At 40.3% G+C, this 17149-nt stretch overlaps 1 protein-coding gene across 2 annotated transcripts in view; it reads left to right on the forward strand.

The window, feature by feature from the left end:
* Positions 1-242: 242 nt before the first annotated feature.
* Positions 243-17149, forward strand: part of mycbp2 (MYC binding protein 2) — a 191023-nt gene continuing 174116 nt past the window's right edge. For both annotated transcript variants that reach the window (XM_078545962.1, XM_078545963.1), the window contains exon 1: positions 243-1047. In XM_078545962.1, coding sequence (XP_078402088.1) covers positions 716-1047 — 332 coding nt within the window. In that variant the 5' untranslated portion in view covers positions 243-715. The remainder of the gene's footprint in view (positions 1048-17149) is intronic.

Consider the following 17149-nt stretch of genomic DNA (forward strand, 5'->3'; position numbering starts at 1 on the left):
AATAAATACACTTCGAAATTTTTGCAAGATTTGGAGATAGGGGCAGACTTTCTGTCACTCCCCCCACCCCCACCTCCCTTCACCACTGACTTGGGGCAGTGTCATTCATTGCAATGCAGCCTCCAAACAGCGAGCGGGGCTGGGAGGACCGAGCAGGTCCTCCGAGGCTGGCCAGCCTATCCCGGCGTGCAATGCAGCACTCCCTCGCCTCCAACCAACCCCCCCCCCCCCCCCACAACACCACCGTCAGAACGGCGAATTCAAGATGGCAGCGTCGTCGGCTCGGAGTCTGAGGAGCGGCCGAGAGCGCGGAGAAACAGGCAGCTGAACGCCGCGACCTGACACACACCCCCACCTACCCACTCCCCTCCTCCTCTCCTCGCCTCATAGCAACCGGGCGCTTCTCCTCGGGCTGCGAAGGGATGTGGAGAGCCGGGGCGGCCATTTGAGATTCTAGAAGGGGAGAGAGAGAGAGAGAGAGAAGCCTCTCCGGGGGTAAGGGGTGGGGGGGGGGGGGGAAGGCCTCCCTCCCGTTCACTGCTCGGCGGTCGGCCGCCAGTCTCTGTTTCCTGAGGCCCCGGGGAGGTGGGGAGGGTTTGAGAAGCCGCTCAGCCCTCTCACCCTCCCCCCTTTCCCCCCCTCTCACACACACACACACACACAACCCCCACTCTTCCTCTTTTTATTTTAACCCTCAGCTCCCTCCACTCGGAGGATGATGTGTTCGGCTCCATCTCCTCACACTCCCGGTGCCGCCGCCGCCGCCTCCTCCTCCTTCTCTTGCACCTCGCACACGGAGCCCGGCTACCCACCCTCCTCCGCCGCCGCTGCCGCCGCCGCCTCCTCCTCCTCCTCCCTCCACACCGACTCGCTGCTCTTCCCGGCGCCCGATCCCCGGATTGTTGCTGCTGCTGCTACTGGAGGAGGAGGAGGAGGAGGGATGGAGGCTGGGGCCGGCCGGGTCCAGCACCAGCTGCTGTCAGGGAAGCTGCTCGGGAGCAAGTACCAGCGGCTCTTCGCCGCCGCCCTGGACACCCAGCACAGCAGGTAAAGCAAGACTGTAGCCTGACTCTTAACATCACACAGGGACACAAAGGGTGCAAAACACACACACACACATACACAACAGCCGGGCAGAAATTACCATTTCCCCAGGACGATTTTGCAATAAAACATTGTCTCTTGTGCACAATAGAAACAAGAAAACACTTGCACTTTTGTCAATGCACTAGAAACGCTGTTGAAGTCAAATTTTGGATCGGATGTTATTCGTTGTACCAGTTAATCGGCACAGGGGTGTTAAAACTCCGAGCTTGTCAAGGTTTACAGTCACTGGGATGGATTTGCACCGCGAACATGGGGCTTGAGGTTGTTTCTGTTTTAAAATGACACACACGCTGCCGAATGTTTAGCTTGTCAGCGCGGCCCAGCACAACGTGCTCAGATGTCGGCTTGGCTGGCAGAATGCATAGAGTGTTGGCTGATGTTTATTGTGCTAGAGACAGGGAGCTGGTGATACTCCACCTCGGGGTGAGTGCGGGCCGGACTGAGTCACTCTACCTTCAGCCTGGGTGCCCAAACCCCCGGGAGTGACTGACAGCTTTTTCCAGCTTCTGTGCACGATATGTTCTTGCAGAAAAATGTGAGGCGTTGGCTTGAGGGTTCAGCCACAGTGATGCCAAGTTTCTTAATTAACATTGCGCCCATATTGCGGGTGGTGGTGGGGGGTGGGGAAGGTGGAGGTTATGCAGACCGTCCATGGCAAGAAGATTGTGCTTTTGTTTATTTATCTTTGCATTTTTATCTTCGACCTGCAGTACTGCTACGGCTAGTTACTGTTTCGCACCTGTCCTGAGTGATTTCGCATGAAGGACATTAAATCTTTAGGTGATAGCAACTCGAGAGACGCGTGGAAACTGGTTGTCAGGCTGTTAAAAATGAGTCCAGGCTCATTGCTGTCAGTGTGTTTTAGGGTAAATGCACGGTCGTGACCCATTCCACCTCTCAAAACAGCAGTGGATGTTAGCGACCGGACGCAATGACAGACATTTTAAAAACATTAAATTCAGATTTGCTTTGGATTCGGTTGGGACCATTAAAGTTTGACGATGCATTTCTCTTTCTCTGATCCTAAGACTTCACTCTAACACACAATGGGTCGGATAAAGATTTCATAATGTTGTGAAATGGTGTTCAGTTAATCACGTGCGTCGGTGAAAACGAAAGCTATGGTGCAGGACAATGAAACCATGAAACTGGCTCCATGTAATTTTTGATCGAATTAACAATGTCATTAATACTGGGCAATTTAAATTCATATACTGCATTCGCTCTTGCTATGACAGACCTTTTTATTATTTGCAATATGTCGTACGCGCCCGTACGTGAATTACCTAATCCATTTGGACGTTGTAGGGTGGAGCTTTGTTTTTCTCCTATGATTCCACTGCAAATCAGCAGTAAACGCATCAGACAAGGAATGCCCTGCGCTCCCTGCACTGAGATAGCATTGTTTTACTGAACAGTATTAATGAGTGGAAACACGTTGGTACCAACACGTTCTTGTTCAGTGATGCATGATGGAGAGTTTTTTTTGCGAGGGGGTAGGAATCAGTGCAGATTTGTGGGGTTACGGCATTCTGTGGAGATAGGCAGCTGACTCACACATGCAAGAACCTTCTTGCAAGGCATTAATATTCATTGTGATAATCAGTATTAACACTACATCTTGTGTTGGAATTTTTTAACCAGTGTTGTGTGATTGGTGCAAATAACAAAACGCAGCAGTGGAGAAGAAGATAGAAGTGTGTTAGATTGTTAGGATGTGCAAAATAATTATTGGACATTGTTTTGAAAGTACTTTTGTTATACATGTTTGAGCTCCCAAGTGTAGATACTCAGTACATGCTGTCCTGGTTATATTGGTTACATCACCTACTAGTTTGTATCCTTCTCATTATTCTAGTCTGTTTTAAAAAAAAATAACTTTGAACATTGAATACTGTAGTGCACCTGATAAATGAAAAGCCAAATCCTCTTTGTGAATTTCAATTTATTTCCACAATGAAGTCAGCTTAAGTAGAAAGTTTAGCTTTCACTTAAATTGTGATTACAGTTGAGATTTGGTGAAAATATTCCAGCCAGTATCACAATGACTAGCTGTATCCTTGATACATCCTGCATATATTTCGCAAAAGATTTGCGATTCCTCATTGTTAACGTTGGAACCAGTTCATGGTGCTCTCTTATGCATCCCAATTGTTAGCATGTCATAGAAGAATGACATCCATTGCCAAGTTGCTGAACAGCTATTGTCAACATGTGAACCATTCTGTATTCCTGCTTACTGCCATGCTATTTATTCAGCATCTCTGCCACTGAGCTATCAAAATAAGTCTTGTATGATATACAAAGGTATCCATTTATTACATATAAGTAGCATGCAGATGAAGTGTTTTACAATGCAATGCATTGAGTTGTTGAGATAACACCATCTGTTTTGTCATATAACATTGTAGTGCTTTAGTCTGTACATATAGTGGAATCTGCAAAACAGACTTCAGTTTTTGCAGCATCTATTTAATTTACAAATGATGGTCAGAGTTTTCAATAGAATCCTGTGATTTGGGCTAAAATACTGTGAAACCCTTTTCTCATTGATTTAAGTTTATTCATTTGCACATAAAACGTTATAATACAAGGCATCTAACTGTTCTTTAACCATATTGTTATGTGACTTCTTCTGAAGAACTCCTACAGATTTGTAATGAATTAAGTGTCAAATGTACATGGATAATTGTGCACCCATACCGTGAGTTAATGAAAATATCTGACCCTTTGTCTTAGTTGCTGTAAAGCTGCTTTTTAGCCCCTGGTGAGCAGGGGCCAATAACAGAATCTTGAAACAAGAAGCTCTGAACACCTAATGTGTTCTGGTTTTTGTCTTTACAAAAAAAACCTGTCAAATCAGATCACAAATACTAGATCTAGTGAACTAGATCCAAATACAGGTGACACAGAACACATCATCTTATTTGAACCTTAAAATGGAGCAAATTTGTTACACTTATTTTGAAGTTGAAAAGATGCAATGGGTTAATGGTTGAAGATGGCTTACTGCAAGTAAACATGTTCTTCTCATTTGCTCGCTATTACTTTCAATGCCCATGCCAAAACTATTATGGTCAGTTGATGGTCAACACGTGATACTCTGTATTGAAATTTAGTTCGATGTATTGAGCTTAGAAAGTAGGCTACCGATATTTTTGCAGTGAGCAAGAAAATATAAATAAAATTAAGCATTGTAAACTTGAGTCATAGAGGTCTACAGCACAGAAAAAGGCCCTGTGGCCTATTGAGTCTGCGCCGGTCAAACAAGTACCTATTCCATTTTCCAGTACTAGGCCCATAGCCTTGTGTGTCATGTCATCGCAAGTGCACATCCAAATACTTCTTAAACGTTATGAGGGGGGTTTCTGCCTCTACCACCCTTTCAAGCAGTGAGTTCCAGATTCCCACCACCCTCTGGGTGAAAATATTCTTCCTCACATCCCCTCTAAACCCTCTCTACTTGACCAACAAACTTGATCTATGATATTAATATATACACAAACAGTTTTCTTTGAATACCATAATACTTAAAGTTAACTGTCCTCAATGCATAACTCTGTTTGAGGTGTTGTTTGTCATCTTGCAGTGCAGTGATGCAAAGTGGTATTTGCGTGGATGTTAAATGGTAACATTTAATTTGATTCTTCTTGACATTTGTTCGTCTATTGAAGAAACTTCACCCTGCAGAATCCTGTTGTGATTTTCATTTTTATAATTATATAGTAAAAAATGATTATAATTTGTATACAAAATATGGAAACATGAGAATCTGACCTTGTGTGCTCGACAGACTGCAGCACTTGATGTTTATTTTAATAAATGTATCCATAAATTTATATGGTATTTATTGTTTAAAGCAGGATAAAATGATACTAACTTTTGTTCAGTGGTTAAGCACTTAACAGTTTTATAGGCAAGCCTTAGAATAGCCAATTTTCGGAAACATTGGATTCCAGCTACCAAAAAACTGAAATGTTTAAAAGTAAAGATTTGCACTTACATAATGCTTTTCATGATTTCAGGATGTCTTAGCATTTTACTGCCAATGAAGTACTTTTGAAGTATAGTTGCTTTTGTAATGTAGGAAATATGACAGCCAATATGTCCACAGCAAACCCCTCAAACAGCAATGCAATAATGACCAGATGATCTGTTTTTAAGATACTGATTGAGGCATAAGTATTTGTTTGGACACTGGAAAACTCCCTGGCTCTTTGAAATAATGTCATGGGATGTTTTACATCCATCTTCGAAAGTAGTAAGGCTTCAATTGACCATCTCATCTGAAAGGTGATGCCTCGGACAATGCAGTGCTCCCACAGTACTGCACTGGAATGTCAGGCTAGATTTTGTGCACCAGTCTTTGAGTAGAATGTGAATGCACGTGTAAGTGTTGTAAATAGATCCACCGGTGCATAAATTGGGGAATAGTCAATTTAAAATGTAAAATCTTTGAAGAAATATTTAATTTATAACTCAATGTTTATGAAGGTTTCGGACAACATGACATTCTTTTTATAGAGGGGCGTATAGCTGAGCACAGCACAAGGGTTTCACCCATGCTTAAAATCTTTGTTACATTTTAGGCATTGCATCATTGAGATTAAGACAACATTTGAACTGTTAGTGGTTGGGTGACTAATTTTAGGGCATGGATTAATGTGCTGTATCATTTTTATTTGCCTGTTTGAAATTTGCATGCCAATCTACTAATTAATTGAACTTGAGATGCAACTGTGTCTGCTAGTTGTTGGAGTGCCATAGGAATTTTTTAAAACTTGATTTTGTGATAGGTTTTCATTATCCACAATAGTGCAGCAGATAACTGTTAAAATGTTTATGGACATGGAAAGCAATCTTGAGGGTCTGGTGATCAAACTGTAGAGCATATGTTTGTGTGTTAATGCCACAAAGCTCAAAAGTAGTGTCCAATTTACTGCAGGCTCTCAAGATTAGTTGAGATTGGGTAATTCTCTATGAACTTTAGCTTTAGTAAGAGTCTTTATAACTTTCACAACGGATTGTCCAAATTTTTTGTTACATGCTTGAAAGAAGGGGCCATGGGTTTATGGCGAATAAGTCAAATTTCATATTTGCAGGGTTCCGGGGATTCTATCCAGTGGCTTTGTCCGTTATTTTGCCGTAGCAATAAGTTAAGTAGCAAAGAATAACAAAATGTGAGAGAGCAGGATGTTGTAGTTACGTGAAATATGTTCTGTCAGGCTCAGCCAGTTCCCAGGGCACATGGCTGGGCCAGGATCCCCCTAAAAAGTATTCTGGCACCAATTCACACAAAGTTAGCAGTCTCTAACTGCAGTTAGGTTGGTGTGGGAAGTGGAAAAGGTTCGTACTGGTATGATAAAAGGATGTTCACTTGAGAATGGAATGCTTGAAGCTGTCATTATATTAATTCTCCAGCATAACTTCAACTTGAACACAAAACCAATTGAAATTTGGAAAGTCTGCTCCAGACATGTTTACTTTCTATACAGAGAGAATTTTCCATAAACCTAGGTTTTTGGCATTTTCACTTATCAATTACTTCTGTAAGATGTCTTTAATCTAAAAGGTGCTCCAAATTTAATAAATATAGCAAACCATAAATGCAGTCATATTGAAATTTACTGTTCTCAAGGGAATTTTTGTAAGATGGCAAATATTTTCAGTCTAACTCAGGAAGTGAAATATCTGCATATAAGGGACAGTGAATACAGGAACTGCAACTGTGCTGGTGGAACCTCTACAAGAAAGAAGGAGCTGATGATAAAGCAATGCATTGTCTAGAATTCAAACATTAATTTGTTACTGTGGGCAGTGTGCCAGTTATCAGATATGTCAGGTTTGTTGCTCCTCAAACTTGAGCTCTAATACTGAGAGATTCACACGCATCTGCTGCTTTGTCTTTCTAGGCTGGAAAGGTCGTAAGTTTCGAAAATGCTGTCAAAGGAATCTTAGTGAGTTGCTGCAGTGCATCTTGTATATGGTACATACTGTAGCCACTGGCGCTGGTGGTAGAGGGAGTGAATGTTTAGATTGGTGGATGGGGTGCCAATTGAGCAGGTTGCTTTGTCCTGGATGGTGTCAAGATTTTAGAGGGTTGTTGGAGCAGCACTCATCCAGGCAAGTGGAGAATATCACATCACACTCCTGACTTGTGCCTAGCAGATTGTGGACAGGTTTTGGGGCATCAGGACCACAGAGTTCACAATACTTGTAGCCACAGTATTTATATTGCTGGCCTGGTTAAGTTTCTGGTCGGTAGTTGTTGATGTTGGAAGATTCAGCGATAATAACGTTGTTGAATGTCAAGGGTGGTTAGATTCCTTCTTTTGTTGGGTAAGGTCATTGTCTGGGAGCTGTGTGGTGTGAATGTTACTTGCCGCTCATCAGCCCAATTTGGAATATTGCCCTTGTTTTGTTGTATGTGGGCATGGTGTGCATTGTCATCCGAGGTGTTGTTTCTAGCTTTTCACTGTTTAGGAAGTACCCTGTTCTATCCTTCTAAGTACGAAGTGGATGAGCTCACATTTGCCACATTCTGCTGCAACACTCAATTAATATCTTTTAATTTTACACTTCCAGCTACACTGCTTATATTATTGCTTATTTTTGTGGTGTTGGCAAATTTGGAAATGTGGCATTCTATCCCATATTTTAAGTCATTAATAAATATGGTGAATAGCTGAGGCCTCAACCCAGATTCTTGCAAGATGCCTTGGGCAGAATTTGTGTAGCGCCGTTGGAAGTGGCACCACTTCTCTTTTGCTGGTTCCCACACTATTCCAATTAAAATTTAAAATGCTGGCATTGTGCACAGGAGACACGTGCGATCACGTTGTGGGGGAAGCTTTTCAGTGGTGAAAGTCACTGTCAGCTGACAGTGCAACTGGTACGGGCGGGCTATAAAAAAGCCTGCTGGACAAACTGTCTCTTCATCACAGCCACAACTTTCCTGCACAACGCCATTGCCGCTAACATAAGACTTACTGAGAACATAAAGCTGGCACAGATGTTTTCAAATTTAAACTTCACTTGTAAACATTTCACATTACATTGGTTTCACTTTATTCATGTGTGCATCATCGTTATTTGTTGAGACTAGCTTAATCAGCTAAATGTACTGGCATGCCTCACGGTTGGCACACATTAATGGTTAGAGAAGAGCCATTTCTTTGTGGATGAAACGATGATGTGTTCACTCTTTATTGAATGTTCATGTTGGTATCCAGTGTTTTACTAGCCATTCTGAGGGAGATGGCTGAAGTTGCAGGCTCAGCTAGCCTTCGCTTCTGTGCATTATAAAGGATGTCATCCAAGATCACTTTCGGCCAAGTTAATTAAAATGTTGTAGGTGAACTCAAAGCCTTGTAAGGACTCTGCCAGCCAAAACCCTGAGATGGACCCACATTTGGACTGCACTGACGCCACCCTTTAGGTCCTCATTTTCTTATCTTGACTGATGGTCCCACACCAAGGATGCTAGGCCATACCCCCTTCCTCTTCTCCATTACCTTGATGCCAACCCCCCAGACCTACCACTCACTCACTCTTGTTGGTCCCGAGCCTCCATGCAATTTGCTATTGTCCTGCTCCCCTCCCTTGTGCCACAGAGTTCAATGAAGAAAACTGCTGACCTCAGGCACAACTGCACAAAGCCACTTGTTGCACGCCACCTTTAAACGAATGTGAACCTGGTGCCATGAGATTCTTGTGCGGCATTGACTTTATCTTGAAGTTAGGAAGTAATTTTTAAAAGTTTTATGTTAATGAGTGTTCATGGCATGCAAATGTATTATAAGTGGGAACCTGCCACAAGACAGTGAGAGGCCCAAAGTACCATCCAACATGCTTCTGACTTAATCTCTGCACTTCGACCCTGCAGTTGGGAATTTGAAATTTTGGCTCCCACCTAATTCAATCACCTTGCACATTTCCTGCTGGCTCCATAAAATCCCCCCTACCCCAAATCTAATCGTGCCCTGCCAGTTAGAGTACTGGCCAATTCCTTAACCAGCTCAATGCCTTCAATTCCATGAGCTTAAACCTTAGCTAAGGAGACTTTATCAAATGCTTTTTGGAAGTTCATGGAAATGTCAATGGATGTAATTTATCTGTCCACCACTTCAATTTGATCTTCAAAAAATTTAGTCAGTTTTGCCAGTCATGATGTGTTGTGAATTCGACCGTTTTTGTATTTTGAAGAACCCCCCAGTGTGTCTTTTCTCCGAGCGTATCTACCTAGCAGTGAATATGGTAACCCAGAATTCTAACATCTTGAACATTCAGGATTAAATATCTTTTTAACATTCAGTCTTAGTGACAATTCAGTAGAATAGGCTTTTTGCTCCAATTTAATTATCAGAGTTCTCTGATCAGCCAAATGGCTTTGGCACCCTCCTTCAAAACAGTAAGTGATGGCTGAGGTCATTGTTCAGAAATAGTTTTGTGTAAATTAGTGTTCTGTTGTTGTATGATAGGTGTGTCGATCTATTGCTAAGTTCATAATAACCTGGATTTTGCGGTCAGTGGCAAAGTGAAGACACTCACCACTGACCTAGAAAAAAGCTGACCACAAAGATCTTAGCGACATGTATGACAAGGATTTCATCTTTCTTATTATGGCGCCAGTGACAGTAATGTCATCAGGCAGGTTAAGCAACCATACCACATTCAAGAATTTTCACAGGCAACCAGCCAGGAAGCAATAAGCAGGTTTTGTTCACTTTTTAAATAATTTTACAAAAAGTGAAATGAAGGTTGGGACATGCAGGATGGACTGAATGGCCTCTTTCTGTGCCATAACTTTTCTATGGCTCTATTTGAGATTCAGGTAGAACCTGAAGTTGAAATATCGTCAAACTTCATTAAACAAGGTGTATATTTTTTTTCCGACTATTTTTACAGTGAGAATAATAGCCAAAAAGGTGGGTGTTCACGTCAATTCAGTGATTTCTAATTGCTTTTCATCTGCTAGGACTTCAATTGCACACGCTGTGGAGGAGCAGGAAATCGTAGATAGCAACTTTAGATTTCTGTGTTTAAACTACACCTGTGCCAACACCAGTTGCTGCTGTCAGTTTCACAATGTAATGACAACAAATACTGAGTTTCACCAACACCAAAGCCTCAAAACTCAGGCCATTGTGATGAAGCTAGAATTGCATGGTGATGAAACAAGAATCTTGTTTTCACATGTATACTTCAAAAATATTAGTTACACATTTAAAGTAGGAAACTGTTGAGACACTCTACTGAGGTAAAAGTCATGGAGTCAAGGGTTTTGTAGTTTTAACCAGGATGACCAGTGGTTTACCATCTTGCTTATAATTGTAGTTAATATTGGGTTTTTTATGCTTTGCACCAAAAGAAAAAAGTGGAGCACTGGCAGAGATGGGCAGCAAGGATTAGAGATTTTGCAATCAGTGGGGATGTGATTCATAATTATAGTATACAAATTTTTAAGGTGTGATGGGTTATTTTGGGTGTGGAGCTGTGAAATGCTCAAATGCAGTAGCACACCTTCCTTGGTTTTGTGCAGGATGCTCGTTTGGATGGAATTTTTTTTGTTCTGCATGGTTACTTTCTACTAACATAGCTGCTTATCTTATTTTAAATACTATATTCTGTGTTTTTATATAATGTAGAATCTTGCCCAGTGCTTTTGATACTAGTAGGCAATGAAACACATTGCAGTTTTACTGAGAATTAAACTATATTCTTAACATTTATCACAATTGTGGTTCACTCAGATCAAATTATACAGTAAAATGAACAAACTGTAAGTTCCAGACACCAAAATTGTATGCATCTTTTTAACTATCCAAGTCTGTTTTGAAGGCATTTTAATGCTGTGGTTATATACATTTTGAAATCTGTAGTCACAGATTTGTATTGTTTCATTTTGTTTTGGCAGACTTGTATTTCCCATTTGGCATGATGCCAGAAAAGAAAATTGCTAGAAAATAAGACTTTAGCATTGTGGGCTTTTTGATGAAAGCATCAGTGTTCCCGGAGATTCCCTACCTGGGAAACAGAAGCATGTTGTGACATTTCTTTGTGCCGTCAATGTACCTGTCGCTTTCCCCTTTCATCCTAGCGAAAGTATGTATGTGTGTTATCTCTGCCAGTTAGAAAAGACACAAATCAAGTTGTGTAGAGCAGTGTTGGGTTTTTGAGTTCTACTTGAAGTTTTAAGAATGCCCATGTTTCTTTAGTGCAACAACTTTATAATATACATGTTTTAAAAGTTATTATCTCTCTGGTTTTGGAATTTCCCCATTTACTGTACTAAGTTCCACTAACCATGACCATAGCATATTTTTTCTGCACTGAGTTAACCAACTGCAGTCAAGCTAGCTGTGAGGAAGTTGATAATTTCCTCCAATAAGTTGGACAACATTTCTATCTCTGACCTCTTTCTAATGACCTCTCTTCGAAGTAGATTTGATAACGGGTCCGAGTAGCATGAGCTCTTCTGTGATGGATTGCTGGAAATGGGAAGCAGTGTGCGTAGGCTCTGTTTTGGGACTGCTTTTGCTCACTGCATATATCAGTATAGGGCTAGAGGGATTATTGTCCAAATTTATAAATTTACTGAAATAAGCACGTAAATAATTGAGGACCAAACAAAACTGCAAGGGTATAGTGATAAGACGGTGGATAACTGACATATTCTGTTGATGTGATGTGGCACAGGCCTGTTAATATTTATAGTTTGGGGGAAAGCTGGGTGATGTGAAACAGCAGGTGAATTTTGAGGGTTCAGCTTTCTAGGACTTTGAAAGTAGATTTCAAATGGGTTAGCCACAAAATTAGCAAATGGATTTCATGGGAAGCAGTATAAAACATAAAAGTTGAGATGTAATGTTGGGAAAACCACAGTTGAAGTTTTGGGTGTGGTTTTGGGTTTTATGCAATGTTCATTCATCAGGATTTTGCCTGTTATGAGGAAGTATAGTTTTTTTTAAATGGAGCTGTTTTCATTGAGACAAAGGTTCATATGGTCGTTTAAAATTACAAAGGGAATGGTCAAATAAAATAGAAACTAACTTTTCAGTGGCTGAGGGATCTAGAATCAGCAGACATGGATATTAAAATAAGAGATTTAGGATAGAAGAGATCATTTTAAGAGGATTCTGAGGGTATGGAATTCACTTCTGAGGCAGAGACCTTGGGGGCAATTTTAACCCCAACCTGTGAAGAAGCTGATGAGGTCAGGTGCAAAGCTGGCTTTACATCCCACCTGATTTAAAAAAAAATTACTATCCACTGAAATCAACAGTGTGGAATATTGGGCAGGGTGTAAAACTGGTGTTTCATCTGATCCCTTGAGTTCTTTGTCTGGCAAATTAGGTTTAAAGTACCCCCATATCAGCATTTAAGAATGTAATAGATGGCTTGTTGAAGAAAAAGGGGGATAAAGGATAACGGAAACAGGATAGGCAAGTGGATTAACCTTACTCGTGGTGGATGACTAACAGCATATACTGGGGGTATATGTTTCCATATAGCCTGTTTCCGTTTTGTAATTTCTATATACCTTTATGTATTAGTTGACGCAGTTGCCACCTGGGCTCCCATAATTCATTTTTGGCAAGCTGTAGAGGGCAGCAATGTGTATGGAGTTTTTTTTGTTCAGTGGAAGCACACTTGGGTAAGAAAAACTCTGGACTCTACACTGCTTCATAGTCAGCCCATCATGGACCTATCTTGAGCTCCTTTTATTCTGAAGAAAGATCGACTGGTGGCTGGGTGGCCCAAAGATGTGTGCTTCCACATTGGACTTGAACTTTTCATCAAGTACTTTGGTTGAATCATACACTGGTAGTGTTCAAGCTCACAGTAATTGGCATCTGCCTGTAGATCAAAACAAAAACAAAAACAGAATTACCTGGAAAAACTCAGCAGGTCTGGCAGCATCGGTGGAGAAGAAAAGAGTTTTAACTCTTTTCTTCTCCACCGATGTTGCCAGACCTGCTGAGTTTTTCCAGGTAATTCTGTTTTTGTTTTTGTTTTGGATTTCCAGCATCCGCAGTAGTTTTTTGTTTTTATCTCTGCCTGTAGATCACTGGTTTATACAGTTTTGGCTTCATGTGGGAGGCCTTTTAGGGGGCCTTGCGTTTGCTGGGAGTAAAATTTCCAAGTGCAGTTAATGCAAGGTCAATCCTTATAGGCTCCAGATAAGGACAGAGGGATTCCAACCTTTCATGAATTGAAGGATCTTGAATTGCTCTGTTCTGGTAACTGAGAATAGATGCCGATAGTATATTATTCCAAATGTTTCTATTTCCCTAGCATTAGGCAGAATTTGGGGAATAGTGTCTGCAGATCATGAGACCAAAGAGAATGATTATTTTCAAGGTATCCAACACATGTTCTTTGCAATTGAATCTTGTACAGTGATGTGATACACTCCATTATCCTGGAGTGTTGCAATCAATCTGACAGCTTTGAAATCAGAAGTAATGTCAAATGGATATGTTTTTGCAGTGACACTTTGGTTTATTTTCTCTGCTGTTCTGTTATGCTGAAGGTTTGTTATGCTAAACAAAATCAGATGGAAAACTCAAACCTAGACACGACAAAGACCAAAAAGTAAAATTAAACACCAGTTGATATGACTTCTTTTCACTGATGATGTATCCGTGCTCCTCATGAGGTGATGCTTAAACAGCTGTACACAGCTTTTTGCAAGCTTGCAATGAATTTGAATTAGCCAGCCTAAAGAAGAGTTTTTGTGGTGTGAGGTGTGTTGATTGCACCAGGCTATTCAATACTTAATATCATAGTGGAAATTGTTCTACTTAGGATAAATGGAATTGGATAACATTCCTCCGGGTTATGAGCTAAGTTTTTGCATTGGAATTGCAGCAACCATATTTGACTAATTGACTAAGCATGTATGGAATAACAAGAAATTATCAGTGGGGATCAAGGTATGGGTGTACCAGATATGCTTTCTGAGCACACTGCTATATGATAGAGATGTGGGTCAGCATATCTGCATTCACGTTCTAAATATCAACTGGGACAATAAAATTCCCGACACCACATAAGTAGCTGAAGCCAAGTTGTCAAGCTTAGTGACTTTTTAAAGGTAGATGCCTGCAATGGCTTGATCATCCATATTGAATGGAAGGTGAACATGTTTCAAAGGAAATGCAGCATTTCCTTCAGGACTGGAATTTTTTCTAATTTGCCTAGTTGGAGAGCTAATTATGTTACATAAGCACAGGATAGTGGCTGTGTTTCACGATGAGTCAGATGGATAAGCAAGAAAGAGCTTTCAGTTAGTTGATGCTTTTCACTGTTCAGAATGTACCAAATTACACCATTGAGAATGAACTACTTTTTGATGTGTAGCCATTTCTTTGTAGGTAAAAAAAATACATTAGCCAACATGCATATAAGGTTCCACTCATAAGTACGATCAACAACCCCATAATCTATTCCTTAGAGATGCTGGTTGAGATAAATATTGGTCAGGCTACTTAAAAGTGCTATGAGATCCTTATGCTCACCTGCGAGGGCAGATGGTTTGACATCTTAAATGAAAGATGGCACCTGAAACAGTGTAGCACTCACAGCAGTATTGCTCTGAATGCCATCATAGGTTATGTGCTGAAGTTTCTAATGAGGTTTTGAACCTACTACCTTATGTCTGGGAGAGTTGACACTGCTGCCAATGCTTACATCTGAAATTTTAATTCTCCAGAGAAGTGCATACTAATTTGATTGGGAAGCAAGAAATTACCAAGTTGAACTATCAAATTTTGAGTCATTTAAATTCAGACTGCAGTTATACAATGGCTAAGGACCTGACACTGGAGCGACCAGCTGTAGATACAGGGTACTCCCGCTATTTAAACAACACAAACTCGTTATCCCCTCCAAAGGTCAGTTAGTATCACAATATCACATTGCGTAGTTCAGTCTAAATTTATTTACAAACGAGAAAATTCACCAACATAAGACTGCAGTGAGTCTGGCGTTGAGATGCTTAGAAATGATGTAAACTGTTGCAAAATAATTAAAGCTCAAGTTTTGGTATTTTTGCCATAGGTTATTTTCTCACCTTTGAAATGATACGTGGATGGTGACTCCACAGCAACTCTATTTAGTTGGTTTGTAAGCAATGGATTGTTTGAAACAGGTAGTTACAGATGGAATAAAATACCATGACTCATGTACAATTTTCTGGAACTTAAAAGGCAGGTTTCATTGTCCAAGATCAGATTCTTTCAATGAACACATAATTAAGATATTAACCAACGATATTAAGGGAATGAGGCTATCTTGGCTATTTGGGGCTTTATTTTACTTGGCTTACGGAAGTTAGTTAGTGCCTGGTCTTCAAATTCCAATTGCTGTTACGGGCAGAATGACCTTACCCAATTTGTTCAAATAAAGTTAACTGTAGCCTAGATAATACGCAGACCAGGTAGCCTGCCTGCAACTGGGAAACAACTTACACCTGAACCTTTTTATTTTAAACCATAATAGTATCACCTTGTATATTTCTGGTCATATACAAATTGTAGAAATTTCCCTATTAAAGACATTAAATGCAACTTTTTTTTAATACCACTTGGACATGTTCAGTTTGTTCTTTGCTCATGTTATTTTGATAGGCTTCTGTCTTGAATTGCTTACCCTAAATATTTTTGCACTATTGTGCCATTTTGTGTAGAATATGTATTCTTGTCTTTGGTAATTTGCTGTGTAATTTGGTAATTGGCTATGTCTGCCTGCAGTTTTAATTTGGATGTTAGGAGGTGGTGTCTTGAAATATATAAGGTGTTGCCCTCAGATAGTGAAAGTGGGAAGTCTGATTAACTTATATTTTGTAGCTACCAGCCTTTTTAAATTCTTTCGTGGCGTGTGGACGTCGCTGGCAAGGCCAGAATTTGTTGCCCATCCCTAATTGCCCTTGAATTGAGTGTCTTGCTAGGACATTTCAGAGGGTTAACAGTCAGCCACATTGCTGTGGGTCTGGAGTCACACGTAGGCTAGACCAGGTAAGAATAGCAAATTTCCTTCCCCAAAAGACAGTAGTGAACCGGATGGGTTTTTACAACAATTGATGATCGTTGTCATGGTCCTGAGATTAAGTTTATATTTCAGATTTTTCTTTTATTAATTGAATTTAATTTCCACTAGCTATTGTGGTGGGATTTGAAGTCTTGTCCTCAGAGCATTAGCCAAGGCCACTGGATTACTAGGCCAGTGACAGTACCACTACGCCACCATCTCCCCCCATGTTACAATGTATTATCCTTAGGGAGGAAGCATTAATACGGAAAATATTTTGGATGATTAAATGGTTGTTATTGAGCCCATATTTTATATGATGTCAAAGAAATGGGCTAAAGGGCTTTTTTCATTCTATGTTTACATCTGTGAAGAACAAGTTGCTCGATTCCCTTTTTGGCTGAGGGACATGGGTGATTTAGGAGTGGGGAGTAAGGACATGAGTCTCAATCTAAGGCAAACTTTATAAGAAAAGGATGTAGAAAGGAAAAAGTGAAATTAATGCATTTATTTAAATCAATGGAACTGATACAGCAATGGTAGGTTAGGTTTTCCAAGTGATCAGGAATGTACAATGCAGGGATGTAAAGTTGTACAGTAAATTACAATGACTTGCAGTTAATACACTACATTAATAAGGAGAAATGTTAAATTTTGTTACATTTATTTTTCATCAGATTCAAAGTAACATATGGGGTTTAGATGAGCTCCTGTAAAGTGCATTTGTTACAATAAAATTCCTTTAATCCTTAATGTTACTTAATCTTAGTGTTAGCATTTTGGTAGTTCACTCCTAGACATTTTCAAAAAAGCATTTGTAGTCAGTCTTGTCCAGATTATTCTTTTTAACTGTAATTATTTGTTGTTTGATAGATGGAGTGTGAATCCACATAACTTGAAGTCATTAATGACTGTCCTAAGTTCATGGGCATAAAAACTATAATTCAGTTTGAACAGAACAATGATGTATGCCTAAAATTGTACATTTTATGATGAAATTACATTGATT

This window comes from Cetorhinus maximus, chromosome 7, assembly GCF_964194155.1.
Source record: "Cetorhinus maximus chromosome 7, sCetMax3.hap1.1, whole genome shotgun sequence".
NCBI classification, from domain to species: Eukaryota; Metazoa; Chordata; class Chondrichthyes; order Lamniformes; family Cetorhinidae; genus Cetorhinus; species Cetorhinus maximus.